Source organism: Myotis davidii, unplaced genomic scaffold (assembly GCF_000327345.1).
Source record: "Myotis davidii unplaced genomic scaffold, ASM32734v1 scaffold428, whole genome shotgun sequence".
Classification (NCBI taxonomy): domain Eukaryota; kingdom Metazoa; phylum Chordata; class Mammalia; order Chiroptera; family Vespertilionidae; genus Myotis; species Myotis davidii.
In genome coordinates this window covers 534,184-549,391 of record NW_006299834.1, presented here as the reverse complement: position 1 = coordinate 549,391, position 15,208 = coordinate 534,184, and the positions used below count along the sequence as shown (strand labels likewise).

At 62.5% G+C, this 15,208-nt stretch overlaps 2 protein-coding genes across 2 annotated transcripts; both read right to left on the bottom strand.

Annotated features, from left to right (window-relative positions):
- Positions 1-1,269: 1,269 nt before the first annotated feature.
- On the bottom strand, positions 1,270-8,139 carry LOC102766988 (sulfotransferase 4A1). The gene is made up of 6 exons (XM_015571906.1): positions 8,053-8,139; positions 7,871-8,003; positions 5,815-5,909; positions 4,901-5,039; positions 3,992-4,039; positions 1,270-1,627 (listed from the first exon to the last, which is right to left on the bottom strand). Exons 1-6 carry the CDS (start codon positions 8,137-8,139, stop codon positions 1,515-1,517), a joined length of 615 nt encoding a protein of 204 aa, XP_015427392.1. The 3' UTR covers positions 1,270-1,514.
- Positions 8,140-8,352: 213 nt separating this feature from the next.
- LOC107185025 (sulfotransferase 4A1-like) lies at positions 8,353-9,675 on the bottom strand. Its single transcript, XM_015571947.1, has 2 exons — positions 9,541-9,675; positions 8,353-8,553 (listed from the first exon to the last, which is right to left on the bottom strand). Exons 1-2 carry the CDS (start codon positions 9,601-9,603, stop codon positions 8,368-8,370), a joined length of 249 nt encoding a protein of 82 aa, XP_015427433.1. The 5' UTR covers positions 9,604-9,675; the 3' UTR covers positions 8,353-8,367.
- Positions 9,676-15,208: the final 5,533 nt, after the last annotated feature.

Here is a 15,208-nt window from a genome sequence, read left to right as displayed (position 1 = left end):
GAGGGTGACACCTGCGTCCCCCGGATCACTCCCAGGCTTCCCCCCGCCCACCCCACCTGCCTCTCATCTCCGCTTACAGGAGGTATCAAAGGTGGCGGACAAAGAGCGAGGTGAATTCCACGCTTGGGATGCCAAGCCCGAGAGGAACAGCCAACCCCGACCCAGCCCGTGACCCTGTGCGGTCAGCCCCAGGGACAGGGTGTCCGCGGGGCTCATGCTCGTGCCGTCCCGAAGTGCCAAGGGGATCCCATGGGGGCCCCTCCCCGCAGCACACGCTCGACACCAGGCCTGGGATGTGTCTTTATTAAAGATGCAAGCAAGCACAGAAGTCTCATGTCCATACAGCACTGAAATAGAAAAATAGAAAAGAAACTTCACAGACAGCAGCCTCCCTCACGGATGCGCAGAAAAGGGGCCGCCGAGCCCACGCGCACCGCCACGCGCCACCTGCCGGTCCCAGCCGCTCGCCTTCACAGTAAAACACACCTTTCAGGGACGCAACACAGGACAGCGCCTCCAGCAGCGGCCCTGCCACCCCTCAGGGCACTTCCCAGCCACAGGCCACCCAGCCCCTCCGCTCCTCCAGCCAGAGGTGGGCCAGGTGATGGGGAGAGACGGGAGGAACGGGGACACAGACTCCACCTCTCTTCCCCCAGGGACACGGAGGTGCCGGGACAGGGACAGGGTGAGAACGGGGCGCTAGCCCTGCCACGTGGCACCCCAGGGCTGAGCGCCTCCGGGGGCGGAACCACCTGAAGGCTCAGGACCGGGAGCCCCAGGAACTCACTGCTGAGCACCTGCTCCCCAGCAGAGGCCTCTACTTCAGGAACAAGAGAAAGATGGTGACGAGGACTCGGATCCCAGTGTCTCCGGGTGGACGGTCCCATCGCTGGCCTGGGGCCAGCTTCCCCCCAGTGTCCCGCTGGCTCCGCCCAGCGAGTCTCTGGCCGAGGGGCATCCCTCTGAGAACGCCCGGTGGGCAGTTCCTGCCTCATTTCCAGGTGACAGAGAACTGCGCGCCATTGGGACAGTTTCCCTCGGAGCCCGCCTCATCGAGCCCTCGCCTTCCTCCCAGACCAGGTGAGAATGGCTGCCTCACAGGAGAAAACTACAAAAATAAACTGCAACCTGAGATCTGTCTACCGTCGGTGTGGCTCACCCCCGCGTGCCCTCGGGAGTGAACTTTGGTTTGGTGTGTACTGACACGTGTTCAGGTCTCCATGGGAAGCTCTATAATGTCTGGCTGCGTATGTTACAGGCTCTGTGTTTACGGTGCCACCGCTGGAACAGCACGGCGACCCTGACAATGTTTGTATTAGACACAGACAGACTTCAGATCCGAAGGCGGGACAGCTGCTCCGGGCGGCAGGCCCCTCCCACCTCCTGCGCGCCCCCCTCCCCGCGTGGCCACACCGCGGCCGGGGCTTGTCCAGCAAGTAGCGAATGCGTGTACGGGACCGTAGCTAGTGGCGTCTGGGGACCGTGAGCATGCAGGGCTGTTGCCGGGGCTGCGCTTATAAATAAAAGTCAAACGTGAGGTCGCACTTCCCCATCTTCTGCTTGTACACCAGGTCGAACTTCTCGTTCATGGACACGGTGAAGATGTCCTTCCACAGCCCCACGCGCCCTGGAAGCAAACGAGAGAGCGTGCTGCACGTGTGCGCGTCAGGCAGCTACCCGAGCGCAGGAAGCCTGCACCCTCGGACCTGGCCTGGGGGCCAGGCAGGCCCTCTGAACCGGACAGGCTGGACCCCGAGTCTGACATCCTGGGGTCCTTTCCCGCGGGGTGGCCCAGTGCCACGAGTGCACGGAGCTGAGGCTGTAGGCTGCCCCGGCCACTGCAGGGGAGTGGATAGGACCCCGCACCCAGGCTCTGTGCGAGTTTCAGCACAGGGAGTGTGGCCAGGTCTGTGGACCGTGGGGAAGTGGGGTTTCCGGATGTCCCCACTCATGGCTCAACAGCCCAACGGGCCCCTGCTTCTGCGGATGGCGAGAAGGGAACACCATCCAAAGGCAGACCCTTGAGGCGAGCAGGCGGCCTCCAGGTCAAGGAAGGAGATTTTGAGAAGCCTGCGCGCGCAGCCTGGGAGGAAGGGCAGTCACGGTGCCCACCAGCTCTCCTGCCTGGATGCAGAGCGTGTGCGGCAGCCAGACTCCCGACTCCACACCAAGCGAGTCAGGGCGACACCTGGCTGCCGGGGCTGCAGCGCAGCAGGCAGTCAAAAACTGTGACCATGGCCACCAGGCAGGAGCACGGAGCCCCAGACTGATGAGCAGGCTTGGGAGACAGAGCCCCAAAAAACTCAAACTGCAGCTGTAGCCAGTTTGGCTCAGTGGATAGAGCGTCGGCCTGCGGACTGAAAGGTCCCAGGTTCGATTCCAGTCAAGGGCATGCATGTGTCTTGGTTGTGGGCACATCCCCAGTGGGAGGTGTGCAGGTGGCAGCTGATCAATGTTTCTCTCTCATCGATGTTTCTGACTATCTCTCTCCCTTCCTCTCTGTAAAAAATCAATAAAATATATTAAAAAAAAAAAACCTCAAACTGCAGAACCCACCCACTTTCCCGTTAACTACAACAGCTGCAGTTGGTTGGACAAATATTGACCCCTAGAGTGCCGGGGAGCGCTCCTCCTGTCTTTCGCCAAAAGTGCCGGGAGCGCTATCAAAGCTTCGAAATGGCGTCCAGTTCTAAGTCTGCTTTTATTAGTGATGATGATATTGCTAAATATGTCAATGTAGTAAAGGTTTCCTTAAGTTTTTGAATATGTAACTTCATTTACTTGCGATTCATAGTTTTTTCCCAAAACTGCTGTAAAATCAGCAAAAATGCCTTGGCAATTTTAGCATAGTTCCTAGGATATTGGTTGGCACTCAAGGGGTTAATGATGCCCTGGCTGGTGTAGGTAAATGGTTAGTGTTGACACAGGCACTGAAGGGTCTCGGTTGGATTCCTGATCAAGGGCACATATCTGGGTTGTAGGTTCGACACCCAGCCTCAGTCTGGGCGCCAGCCAGCGGGAGGCAACCAGTTGATCTTTCTCTCTCTAGCTCTTCCCGTCCCTCCCTCCCTTCCACTCTTCCTAAAAAAATCAATGGAAAAAATGTCCTTGGGTGAGGATTAACAAATAAAAATAAAACGTTAACGGTGATTGTGAAGATGCCAGGAGTGGGGTGCAGACCTCCCAGCTGGGGAGCTGTGACCCGCCAACTGTTGCCGTGCTTTTCGGGAACGGCGTCGGGGACTAAGATGTTTGCTCAGAACCCTCTCAGCATCTCCGAGATCAGAGCTCGAGGTCGGAGCAAACACCCCTCCTTCGCCCCCGGCAGGACCTCGGACCAACCCACCCCTGCAAATGCGGAGCTCACACCCCAACAGGACAGGGTTCCTCTTTGGCCATGAAGATTACGTCAGTGTGGGGAGAAGAAAAACAAGAGGAACTGTTCTGCTCCCCGTTAATGGTACCCAAGGGAGGAAATCGGGAGCCTGTAGACCGAGCCGCTATAAATAACTTTTCCATGATTGTTTTTCTCAGCTGAGGCAGCTGAGCGCGCATCAGAGGAGTCACCCACCTGGTTTAGGATTTGCAATCAAGACAGTGAATTTACGCTGGGACATGAATCAAATCTAAGCAATGCAGCTGGCTACTCAAGGCCCTGCATTCTCACCAGCGCAAGGAGGTCTTCCGAGCACAGAGGCAATGTGCTAAAAGAAAACAAAATCAAAGAACTGAAATAAAGCAAAACCAAGGCGACAACACAAAGCAAATCCATGGAAGGAGCCCTGGGACACACACACGCGAACCAAGGGGGGACGCAGGGACGGTCACACCCACAGGCAACAGAGCAAATGCAAAACTAAAAAGGAGCAAAAAAAATGTAAACCATAAACACGGTGAGGATGCAGCCAGGAAACAAACGCGAGGCGCTGTGGTTTGTTCATCCTGGAAAGGCAGGCCGCTCTGCCTCACAGGAAGGCCCTGTGCCCCTGACCTTCAGAGCAGCCCGGCAGCCCCGGCGGCCACGGCCAGCCCTCTGCATCTGCAGAGAGAGGACAAGGCTGTCTAAGCTCAGAGCCTGACCCGAGGCCCCTCCCCCGGGCGTGGCGGCTGTGATGGAGCCCACCCTTCCGCCACCACCCAGGGTCTCCCGTGGATCTGATGGCACCTCTTCCCCTTCCCTCAAGCACTGTCGTCTCCTGAGAAAGCTCCAGACTCACAACCCAGGAACCAGCGTCAGGTCACCACCACCAGGCTGCGCCCCGTTCCCTGCTCTCCCACGGCCACAGCAACCCCTTGGGAACCACGGGGCTCTCCTGCCCCAGCACCCCAGTCAAACTGCCTCTGAGGACACGGAGGGCCGCGGGGCCTGGAGAGGACTCCTGCCTGGAGCATCTCCATCTCAAACTGCTGCCTGCCCCACAGCAGCTCCCGGAGCAGCCAGCCCAGGGCCTGGCTTTCTGCCCTCACCCTCTGCCCGACCGGGCTTGCCTGACTGCCCTGGCACTCATGGTGCGTGCAGGAACCGGCACCTCCTCACATGGGAACTCACGCCCTCCCCGGCCCATGGGTTGGGGAATCCATCTGCACACGTGGACTCTGCGATTTCACCGCCCGGACCATCCAGGCTCTGCTCTGTGGGGCCATCTGGGGAGACACCTGCTTGAGGACATCGTGCCCACAGCGCCTGGCACTGCCCGGGGGCCCTCCTGGGAACCCAGACACCGTTTGTTCCGTCACAACACAAACAGCTGCACGGCCCGGCTTCCAGGCGGCTTCACCCCACACACAGCAGAGGGCTCTGGAGAAGCAAGACACGGGCAGCAGGACGCTGAAGTGGGGCGGGGGCAGGGGTGGGGGGCCACGGGCCCTGGGCAGAGGCAGGGGCGGCAGGGGTGCGGGCCCCGGCCCACTGGCAGGGCCTCGGCGTTGCAGCACTGGTCCACCAGCTGGTGGCAGTGCTCGATCAGCGACTCCAGCTGGGCCTTGTCACAGGACACCCCCAGGAACCTGGCCAGCTGCTCCACCATCGTCACCAGGTCCTGGAAGGTAAGAGCAGAGGTGGTGCCGTGACTGACCGCTGGCTGGACCCCTCGAGGGGCGGTACTTGGTCCTGAGCCCCGTCTGAGATGGGCCTCAAGTGGAAATAAAACCCTGGGTTGGGAAGTGGCCCAAGGGCCACTCTCAAGTGGCAGCTCCAGGTCCTCGGGACAGGAGCGTGAGGTCGCTGTGGCCACTGTAAAACAGCAGCAAGAAGTAACAGCCCACCGGCTCTCTCTCTCCTTCCCCATCCTCCCCGCAGGCCCAGGCTGCCTGCCCTCAGCAGTGAGGAGCTGGCTGGGTCTGAGGCCGGATCCACTCACAGCTGGCCCAGCGCTCTGCTCCTGACTGCAGCGGACTGACCCATCGATGGGTCCCGGAGCTGCGTGCACACCTGCTCCCCACGCAGCCCTCCCGCAGCTCCCCACGGCCGCCACTCACTCCCAGGGGTACAACCGGTCCTTGCATAACAACACCCCTGTGTTCGGTTTTGTTCCACGGTCACACCGATGAGACGTAGGAACTTAACTCTCACTAATATCCATCAGCCTCCGGTAGTGACAATGGGCGTCATCACAAGTCGTTTCACTTGGCCACAGAGCCCATCCACACTGTTCAGGGAGGACTTCTTGTAAATGGGGCTTCCAGTGGGCAAAGGGGGGCGAGTCTGGGCACACCTGAGGCCGGGGGGCTCTCGGACACTCCAGTCAGCCCCACCACGGCGGGCAGAGCCCCCACCACCCAGGCTCTCCCGCTGGCCCCCGGCGCCGCACTCACCCGGTGCATGTCTTCATACTTGAGGAAGAGCACGTTGGAGTCCGTGCGGTGCTCCCAGAACTCCTGCACGTGCTCGAACCAGGAGCCGTAGCCCACTGCGGAGAAAGGACAGGGGGTCACTCCGCACCGGGGGGCGTGCCCACGGGTGGCTGTGATTCCGGATGGAAAAGCAAGCTCTTGGCTGGAGGGAGAGAGTCCCAGGGATTTGGGGGGGGGGGGGGAGAGGGGCCACAGACAAGGTCTTCTGAAGTCCGTCACCTGCTCTCTGCACAAGTCTCTCCAGGAAACAGCCCTCCCCCGCCCCCCATGCCCTGAAGACCCGACATGGGGGTGAAGGCCTCTGTTCGCCTGGCATGGACGGTCCCTAGCACATGGGTTTGTGTTTAGCAATGGCCACCGGGAAGAAACGATACCAGGAAAAGGGACACGGCCAGCGGTTTGCTGGTGGGTGACGGGTGCAGAAGACAGATCCTAGCACAGGGCTGACGGGAGTGACCACTGCCGCCCCTCGGGCTGCCCGCGCCGTCTGCCATCTCGCCAGCAGGTGGCAGCACAGCAGCGGGACCGGGTGTCCATCAGGTCGGGGTCACTGCCCCCAGGGGTGGGCCTTAAGGAGCAGGTCACAGCACAAAGGCCCTCCCCAGCCCTCGGGGCCTGAGGGACAGGAAGGGGCTCCACAAGGGAGGGCAGAGGGAATGGAAGGAAAAGAACAGATTCGGCCAAAGGTCTTGTTTGAGGGTAAATGCCGGCCCCACTGCTGGTCCCCTCACCGCAGGGGTTCTAGCTGCTGTCCCCGCACCCTCACACCAGGAGGAAACACAGGACAGGCCTCAGACACAGACACGCCCAAACCTGCTGCTTGGGGACGAGGGAGAGGCTGGGGAGCAGCCACCTCACCGCAGGCCAACAGCCGCCGCCCAACAAGAGCCCGAGGCTGGGCCCTGGGTGAACAGGGCCTGAGCACATCCCTCTGGCCCAGGAGGAAACTCCCAACAGGGGTGGGGGGTGCAGAGGGGCGTGCGCCTCACGGGGGGCCCTCCTGGGAAGGGGCTCCGCGGCAGCTCCCACTTCTCTCCAGGTCCCTCTGCCCTGAGAGGTCACGTGCTTATCCCGATGAATTACTGGGATTAACACCTCACCGGCCAATCCCCCTCCAACATGGGGCCTGCCCTCAGAGCGGCTCCATACAGGCTCCGGTCGCCTGGGCACGCCCCCAGAGTGCATGGGTACACCCTGTGCTGTCAGCAGGTCCTCTGGCCTGGCTCTCCTTATTTCTTATTCAAATTTTCAGGACCTTGGACAGAGAAGAGCCAGGCAGGGGCCCTGATGCCTGCACTGTCTGGGAAGAGGGAGTAAAGGGGAGACCTGCGGGGCCACCACGAGTGCCCATGGCCTTGGACGTCAGTGCCCGACGGTGCGGTGACCTTCAGACGCGGGCGGGCCTGCCTTGGAATCGCTTCAAATGCTCTGCCCTACCCCACTGGCGACCGGAACTTGCTGAGTAGCCACAACCCACTGGGCCCTAATCTCAGCACTGCTCCCCCTGCAGCAGCCCGGCTGGCACTGCTGGAGCTGGGGAATCCACAGGAAGTGGACAACAGCCGGTGCCACCGCGGTGAGGGGCAGAACTGCGTGAGGACCTGCTGCCCCGCTGCCCAGGGCGGCTCCCCCACTCCCGCCCCTCCCTGGTCACACTGGCCGGGGCGGGGCTGCCTGCCTGGTCTTCATCCCGCTGGGGCCTGCACTGGGCCTCCCTCACCAGTAACGGAGACGTCTGGGCCTCCGTGTTCACTTCCGAATCCAGGCCGGCAGGGAGACGCTTTGAACTGGGGAGTCTCTCAGAACCCACCACCGAGGCAAGAGGGGCTTCTGAGGGGGACGCCCGCTCTGCTGCGCATGAGCCATGGAGCCCGGCTTGCTCGCCCATCCGCGGGAAAGCAGACCCGACGGGCACAGCGATGGCCAGACCGGGGGGCTGCGGGCAGAGCACCGCACATGCTGGTGTTGCGTGGACAGCGAGCGCCCTGCGGTGATGGCCCGGGGCCGACGCACTTACGCTTGTCGTTCATGAACCGCCGGCAGAACTCCTGGAAGGTGCCGCGGTAGCTCATGGTGCGCAGGGAGCGGTGGAACTGGTAGTAGGACACCCACCCTCCCCCCGCCAGCAGGTCCACGGGCCCCACCCGCTCCTGCACCCCGACCCCTCCAGCATCGAGGCCGCCCCACCCGCTGCCCCACGGCCGAACGCTTCCCGCTGCGTTTGAGCAGGGGTGCGACCTCGCCCACACAGGGCACCCTGCTGGGGCAGGTCCGCAGCGGAGCCATTTGTCGTATCTCTGTCTCCAGCTCTACTTCAGAGTCAGCGGGAGGAGACAGGGGAACGGCGGTCCTGACACCGGTGGTGAGAACTGTGGGCTGAAACGTCACCAGTGGAGAAACGAGAAAAATCAGCCTGAAACGCTCGCTCGGCCTTCCACAGGCAGAGGCTGGACTGGCTGGTCCAGCCCCAGTTCAACGGTGAGGGAAAACCCAGGTTAGAATGTGAATGGAACGCTAGAGACACTGGCTCTGCCAGGGTGGACGCTGGCACCAGGGTCTCACTTCCCGGGGCCTCGGGGGCCGTGAGGGCACAGGCCAGCGGGAAGGGCAGGGCATTACCTTGGAGTCGCCGTTGTGGAGGTCGGAGGGCAGGAAGCGGTAGGGGAGGTGGCTTTTGATGAGGCGGGGTGACGTCAGTTCCTGCGGGGGGTCGGGGAGAGGCGGTCAGTCCCGCGGGCCTCAGGGCCTTTCCCATGGGGGCGGGCAGCGAGGGTCTCGGACGGTCGGGACCAGCGCTCCCAGCGCTCCGCCTGACAAACTTCCCGCCTGAGGCAGGACCACCCTCCGGGCTGAACCTCGGGCCAGATGTGAGCAAGATGCGGCCCGTCCTCGGGCACCCACAGCCTGAGTCGGCCTGTCCATCACCAGGGTCTGCCCGGAGGACCAGGGCGGGCCTTGAAGGGCAGCAGAGGAGGCACGAGGCAGACGGGCGGCTGGGCCCTCAACCATCTCAGCAACATGCCTTCCTGCGGCTCCGGGAGCATGCCAGGCCCTCTGCCCCGACTCGGCCATCCAGTGCCGCTGGCTCCCCATTGGGTACACTGGTCACCCCTTAACCGCCACTCCTTGTTGTCTCCCGGTCCGTCTCCCTCACTGCATGTCAGCTCTGAGCGCTGTACCCCGATGCCAAGGGCAGTGCCGGCCACGGGTGCCCAGCGCAGCTCTACACACGGGCTCAGCAGACGAGTCAACACAGAATACTCAACTAGTGGGACAAGGGACAGGCGGTCCACACTGGAAATGCCACCTGAACTAAGGTGGCAGAGGGGAGGGTGGAGAGAACATTCCAGATGCATCAGAGGGATGGAATGGACAGGAAATTGGGGTGTTTATTTCATTCCTGACACCAAAAATTTGATGCAAATGCATCCTACCCAGCTCCCGAACAGACGGGGTAAACCACAGGGCAGGGGAGATGACGCAAGCCCCCCACCCCCACTGCCTCCTGCCCCCACTCCCGGGACCTGTCTCCTTTCTACCTTGAAGTGACCCACGTGATCCACCCATCGATTCCAGGTCACCGTCACGGGTTCAGGCCTGTCTCCTGGCTACCTGGGGTGCGGGCAGCTCTCTGCTCTTTCCCCGCCCACAGGGCCCCGCCCCCCACCCCTCGGGAGGAGCTGTCACCTTGATGATGTCCAGGCCGGGCTGCGGGTACTCCAGGACCGGGAGCTGCTCGTCGATGTTCATCAGGCCGATCTCGTCAGGGTCCGCGCCCTGGCTCACCAGGTAGACCACCTCCTGCAGCAAGCTTGTGCCTGAGGGAGGCCGGGGAGGCGCTCAGAGGCCAGGGCAGGGCCCTCTCAGCTAGCACCTCGCCCCAGGAGGGGCTGAAGGGAGGGGGAGCGGGAGCGGGGTAGGGGGGGGACGGCGCCCAGGAACGCCTGAGTCTAGCGGAGAACACTGGCCTGGGCCAGCACCTCGCCCGAGTCCCACCCTGCGGGGGCTGGGGAGCGCCTCTGAGGTTGTCGGAGGGATGAACAGGACGCACAGCGCCTGCCGCCCGGGCCCAAGGGCTGTAACCATGGATGGTGCTCAGTCCCGAGGCTTCCAGCTCAACTTGCCACTCACACAGCAGCCACGAGGCTCCAGCGGGAGGGCTCGCCAGCCAGCGTCTGACACTGCGGCACTGTGTGCCCAGCACCCACAGCCACACAGGCGCGCCCTGTAATCCCAGAGTCTCCCAGGTTACACGGAGACGCGCACCAGGGCGATCCTGGCCACGCCGCCCAGAACAGCGGGCCTGGGAAACCACGGTGCCGTGGGCAACCCCGGAAGGAGAGGAGGTGTGACTGATCCTTCTCACCTGCAACCAGAGCCGCGCCCTGAACTGCCGCTGCGCTCAGCGAGGCTGCGAGGCTGCGCCACACACAGCGCTGGGCCAGGAGAGACGACCCTCAGGCCACCTCGTGCCTGGTTCTTGGTGACTCCACCCACGTCAGGCTCCGCAATGGGTGAGACAGCTACGGTGCTGACACGGACCCAGACGGCATTCCACCCACTGCAGGCCCTCCCAGGACGGGCTTCTCCGGAGTAAAGCGAGGCCTCCCCCGGCCCCCGCGCATCATCCACTGAGCTCCTACGGCCTCCCTGCTGATCAGAAGCATGCTGTTTGCACGAGCTGGTCCCCTGCCTGAAGCCCTTTCCTCCTCCCTTCAAGTCCTTCAGAGATGAGGGCTCCCTGACCAGCCACATAACTGACACTCTCACCCTTGTCCCCTGTCCCTGCTGCGCCAATGGCCCAGGCATTACTTGCACATCCTTTATTCTGAATGCACAAGCAAACCCTGGGTGCTGAGCAATCAGAAAGAGGTGTGTTGATCAAGGAAGACTTCCTGGAGGAGGCAGCTTCGGAGCAAAGGCCCTAAGGGAAAAAGTGGTGCAGCAGCTCATCAATTCAAACGGAAAAGCTACTAACCCTGGGAGCTTCCCACCAACCTGAGAGGCGGGGCCATCACTCCCTCACAGACGAGGCTCCTGAGGCCTAAGTGGGCCCAAGGTCACAGAGACAGCCCACCCTTCTCCTCCCGAGGCCCACCCATCGGCAGCTCAGGGCAGCTGCACTGGGCGTCTGTGCCCGCAGGAACGACTGTGGGCAGAGTTCCCAAAATGGCTCTCCCGGGCCGTCCTCAGGGCCTATTTTTAGTGCTCCCCCCCCCCTCCCCCACTCCTGCAGCCCCCACAGGCAGGGACCCAAACCGATGTTCTCTGCACATTAACATCGATTTCCGTCAATATCGACTCGTCAGCTCCAAAGCCCCATTAGCTCTCTGTGCCGGAAGGCCAGCCTCGCGAGAGCCAGAGGGCGGCCTGTCCCCAGTGGCCCCTCCGGGTCCCCTTCCTGGCTGAGCAATGCGCGCTCCCCTCCTCCAGCCTCCAGGGCCTCAACAGGGGGGCACTGCCCGGTGCCCTGCACCGAGGGCAGGGAAGGGGCACACGGGACAAGTGCAGGGAGCAGCCCCAAGCCTCGACGGGCAAGATGTGACGAAACGATCGCAGAAAAAGCTCAACCAGAGCTGATGAGGACAAGGGCACTGACGGGCACTGCAGGGCTCCTGCCACTCCGCTCAGCACATCACGGACGGCACCGCCCGGCCCTGCAGGCTCTCGGCCAGGCCCCAGGGCGCGGTCCTCCGGGCTCGCCGCTCCTCTCCATGCCACTGCCCGCCCCCCCAGGTCCCAGCACCAGGCACCCCTGGGGGTTACCTGGAGCCCACTCAGCCCCCATCCACTCTCCTGGCTGCCAGGCCCCAGTGGCTCTCGCGTCCTGCTCGGCCTCGTCCCCCCTCCCCACGCGCTCCCACGTTCGATGCTGGGGCTGGGGCTGCTATGCCGAAGCAGTCCACAGGCTGCCACTCACCGGGTCCATTTGGCCCTGACCTTTGGGCCATCGGGTGCCTGTCCTGGCCACGCAGGACCAGAACTTCTGTTCCAGCCCCCAGCGCACCGGCCTCAAGGGCAGCTCGTGAGGGCAGGGAGCGCGTCTTAGCAGAGCCCAGCCCCCGACTTCCCGTGTCTCCTGCGAGGCAGGGCTACCACCCCCGACCCACAGGCGCGGGGAGGGAAGGCGGGACCCGAACACGCCCGAGTCACGGCTGGGTTCCTTCACTGAGCCTTGCCCTCCTGCCTGAGGGCCTCTCAGGATCTGGTGTCTGGCCACCTCCCACCCTCTGCTCACTGGACAGGGGCTGGCCCTGGAGCCCTGCCTCCCTCCTGGACCACGGAGCTACAGACACATGAGCACCGCTGACGGAACCACACCCGCAAGGACACACCACAGCCTCCAGCCAACCAGGCAGCCTCCTCCCCACACGGGACACGTGATAACAGGTGACACCTGGGGCCACCCGCACGGCCGGGTGCAGGGAGGGTTTACGGGCATCTCCTGTGCAGATGTGGAAACGGAGCTCAGTTTAGATTCCTAGTCAAGGTCATGGGAGGGGAGAGCTACATCTGCAGTGGGACCCCAGGGATGCAAGCCCCGCTCCTGCACCGCCTCCCAGCATGCGGGGGAGCAGGAGGGTGTGGAGGGCAGAGAAGCACGGGTGAGGCCCTGCGGGTGGTCTGCGGGAAGATGGGGGGGGAGGCCAGGGCCATAGCTGTGCTGGGTGCCCCTCCACTCCCGCAGCCCCCCGACCAAGGGTACAAAAGCAGGTGGGACAGAGCACGGCCACCACCCCAACCACTCCCTGGGGGAGGTGAGCAGAGGAGGGAGCAGGGCAGCAGGAAGGCTGAGGGGAGGGGAGAGGAGGAGAGGGGGGTCCAGCTCTCACCCTGAAACTGGGGAGGCCGCAGGGCCCCTTGCGGGGAGGAACACGCCCCAGGCTTTTACGTCCGTGGACTGAAGGCGACCTCCTGCAGAAGAGCTTCCGCGGACCCCGGGAAATCACCCCCATGCGGCGGGCATGAACTCTGACCCCGGATCTCGGGCTGAGGCCCACGGTGTCCTGGGGGGAGTCCTCGGGAATGGGGCCTGGCCGGCCACAGGCTGGAGGGAGCCCATCGCCATGTCCACCCACCCCTGGGGAGAGAGTGACCAGCAGTCTCGGGTCAGAACCAACAGAACTTGGCTCCCAACCCCCAGGATCCTGACCCTGGGATTAGAGTTCTCTTCTTCTCGTTTTATTAACCAAACTCTCGCGGGCACCTGGTTTAAGAAGCCAGAGGACTGAGGGCCTGTCACAGAACACCCAGGCCCTCCCCTCCCCTCCCCACTCCCACGCCCAGAGCAAGTTCCTGCTGCCTGTCCTCCCACCTGAGTTCCGAGTTCCGCAGGTGCTCAGGTAGGTGGTTGTGTCGCAGCCGCTACGTTTCCATGTTCCCACGGTGCTGACCCCAAGCATATGGTTCGAACAGCTCTCTAGGCCCCAGGTCCTGCCCCTCCTGCTCCTGTGGGAGGAGGCGTCAGGTCCGTCTGCTATGTCTGCTATCCAGGTGCCCCTCCTTGGTGGTAGGACCCGCCCTCCATCTGCTTCCTGAGCTAGTGAGGCTGGGACCCTCTCTGCCAGGTGCCTGGCAGCTTGGCTGGGCACAGAATTCCTGGCTGGGAGCCTTTTCCCTCAGAACTCTGAAAGCGCGGTCGCGTCCGCCAGCAGAGCTGGGCTGAGACGCTCAGGTCGCAGCCTTTGAGTGTGGCCCGTTTTTCTCTGGAAGCTTCGAGATCTTGTCTGTCTCCATTTTTAATTTCACAGTAATTCAGATGCTTCAGTGTGGTCTTTTACCCGTGGCCGTGCCAGACACAGGGGTTCTTTAACTCGTGTCCGTGAGTTCTGAAAATCCTGGTTTCAATCATTCCTCTTCCACACTCTCTTCCTTCTGGAATTCTGAGATCTTTTCATTTTCTTAGTTTTGGCTCCTATTTGCTCTCATTTTGTAAAAAATTTTGTTCTACCTACTGGGGTATTTCCTCCACTTGGCCAGCCAAACCTCACCAGTCAGATTTTAGAACCCCAGCTGCCATGCTATTAACTATTTCTAGTTGATGAAAGAGAGAGAGAAGGAGAGAAACATCGATGTGAGAGACACACTGGTCAGCCACCTCCCACACACGCTCCCACAGGGTCCAAACCCGCGACCCAGGGATGTGCCCGCCTGGGAACTGAACCTGCTGCCTTGGTGCACGGGCATCGCTCCAACCAGCGAAGCCGCACGGCCGGGCCCAGCCACCGCGCCCTCATCCGCTGCTCTTCCGTGAGAGCGCAGCTGCCCTCCCTCCCCGCGGACTCCTCACAGAGCGGCGGTTTCGGGTGGTGTTTTTTGAGTTTTGGGTTTTGATTTTTTTTTTTTTAGTTTTTCCTCTGCTCTGTACAGTGTCTTTCATTCTTCCAAGCTCTCTTTTCTGATTCGTGTTTTGTTTTTGCAGTATCTGTCCTTGATTTCGGCGGCTTTAAGACCTGGTGACCTTGAGTCCACCCACAGGTAAAGCCATGCGGATCAGCCGTCTGCGGAGGGAAGCTTGCTGACACGGGCTGTGTGTCTGGGACGGCAGCCCAGCCCGCGAGGTGCTCTCGCGGCTGAGATGGGAGGTGCCATGTGCCCATATTCCGACTCCTTTTTTCCGAAGAACATGCCCCGCTCCTTGCCCTGCAGGACCACAAGCATCCCCCAGCCAAGCAGGGGAGGGGCTGGGGCCTCCCTCTCAGGGCGTAGCTTTCCCGGATCCCCATGTCCCATATGGCACGGTTCCCCCGCCTGTCGGTGTGCTCGCCATCCCCAACCCACAGCCTCTGCACCCCCTTCCCCAGAGAAACCTGCCTTTGCAACAGCCTCCCTCCCGTCCTTAATCCCCATCAGGCCGCCACCCTTGCTGCCAGGCAGATCCCAGCCCCGAAGCCCTGCCCCTGGAACTGGTCCCCGCGCCCACCGCCCCTCCGCTGGCACTCAGCTGCTCTGCCGCTCAGCCGACCTTCCAGAACCTGCTGGCACGGCCGACCCATCACTACTCTCCTCCTCCACGGGGTTCGAGCTCCAGTCTGTGACTGGCGTGTGGAGAGGTTTCTAGAGGCAGCAGAGATGCACCTGCGTTCAACCTGCCCACCCCCTCGTGAGCCACGGCATCCCAGTCACAGGACCCCGTCACCGTCACCGCCAGGCCTGGCCCGCGCCCTCGGGGGCAGCAGCAGCTGAGCTGGAAGCTGCACCGTAGAGCTGGCCCAGGCCCGGGCTCCTGCAGCCCAAACTCCTGCAGCCCCTCTCCTGCAGCCCCTCTCCTACAGCCCCTCACTCCTACAGCCCCTCTCCTGCAGCCCCTCTCCTACAGCCCCTGTCTCCTGCAGCCCCTCTCTCCTACAGCCCC

Coding starts and splice junctions, on each gene's coding strand:
- LOC102766988 (XM_015571906.1), bottom strand. CDS start 8,139: ATGGCTCCGCTGCGGACCTGCCCCAGCAGGGTGCCCTGTGTGGGCGAG. Junction 5,910..7,870: donor GCGGTTCATGAACGACAAGC/GTAAGTGCGTCG, acceptor CTTTCTCCGCAG/TGGGCTACGGCTCCTGGTTC. Junction 4,040..4,900: donor GGCCCTGCCAGTGGGCCGGG/GCCCGCACCCCT, acceptor CTCTCTCTGCAG/ATGCAGAGGGCTGGCCGTGG.
- LOC107185025 (XM_015571947.1), bottom strand. CDS start 9,603: ATGAACATCGACGAGCAGCTCCCGGTCCTGGAGTACCCGCAGCCCGGC. Junction 8,554..9,540: donor CCGGCCTGGACATCATCAAG/GTGACAGCTCCT, acceptor GACCCCCCGCAG/GAACTGACGTCACCCCGCCT.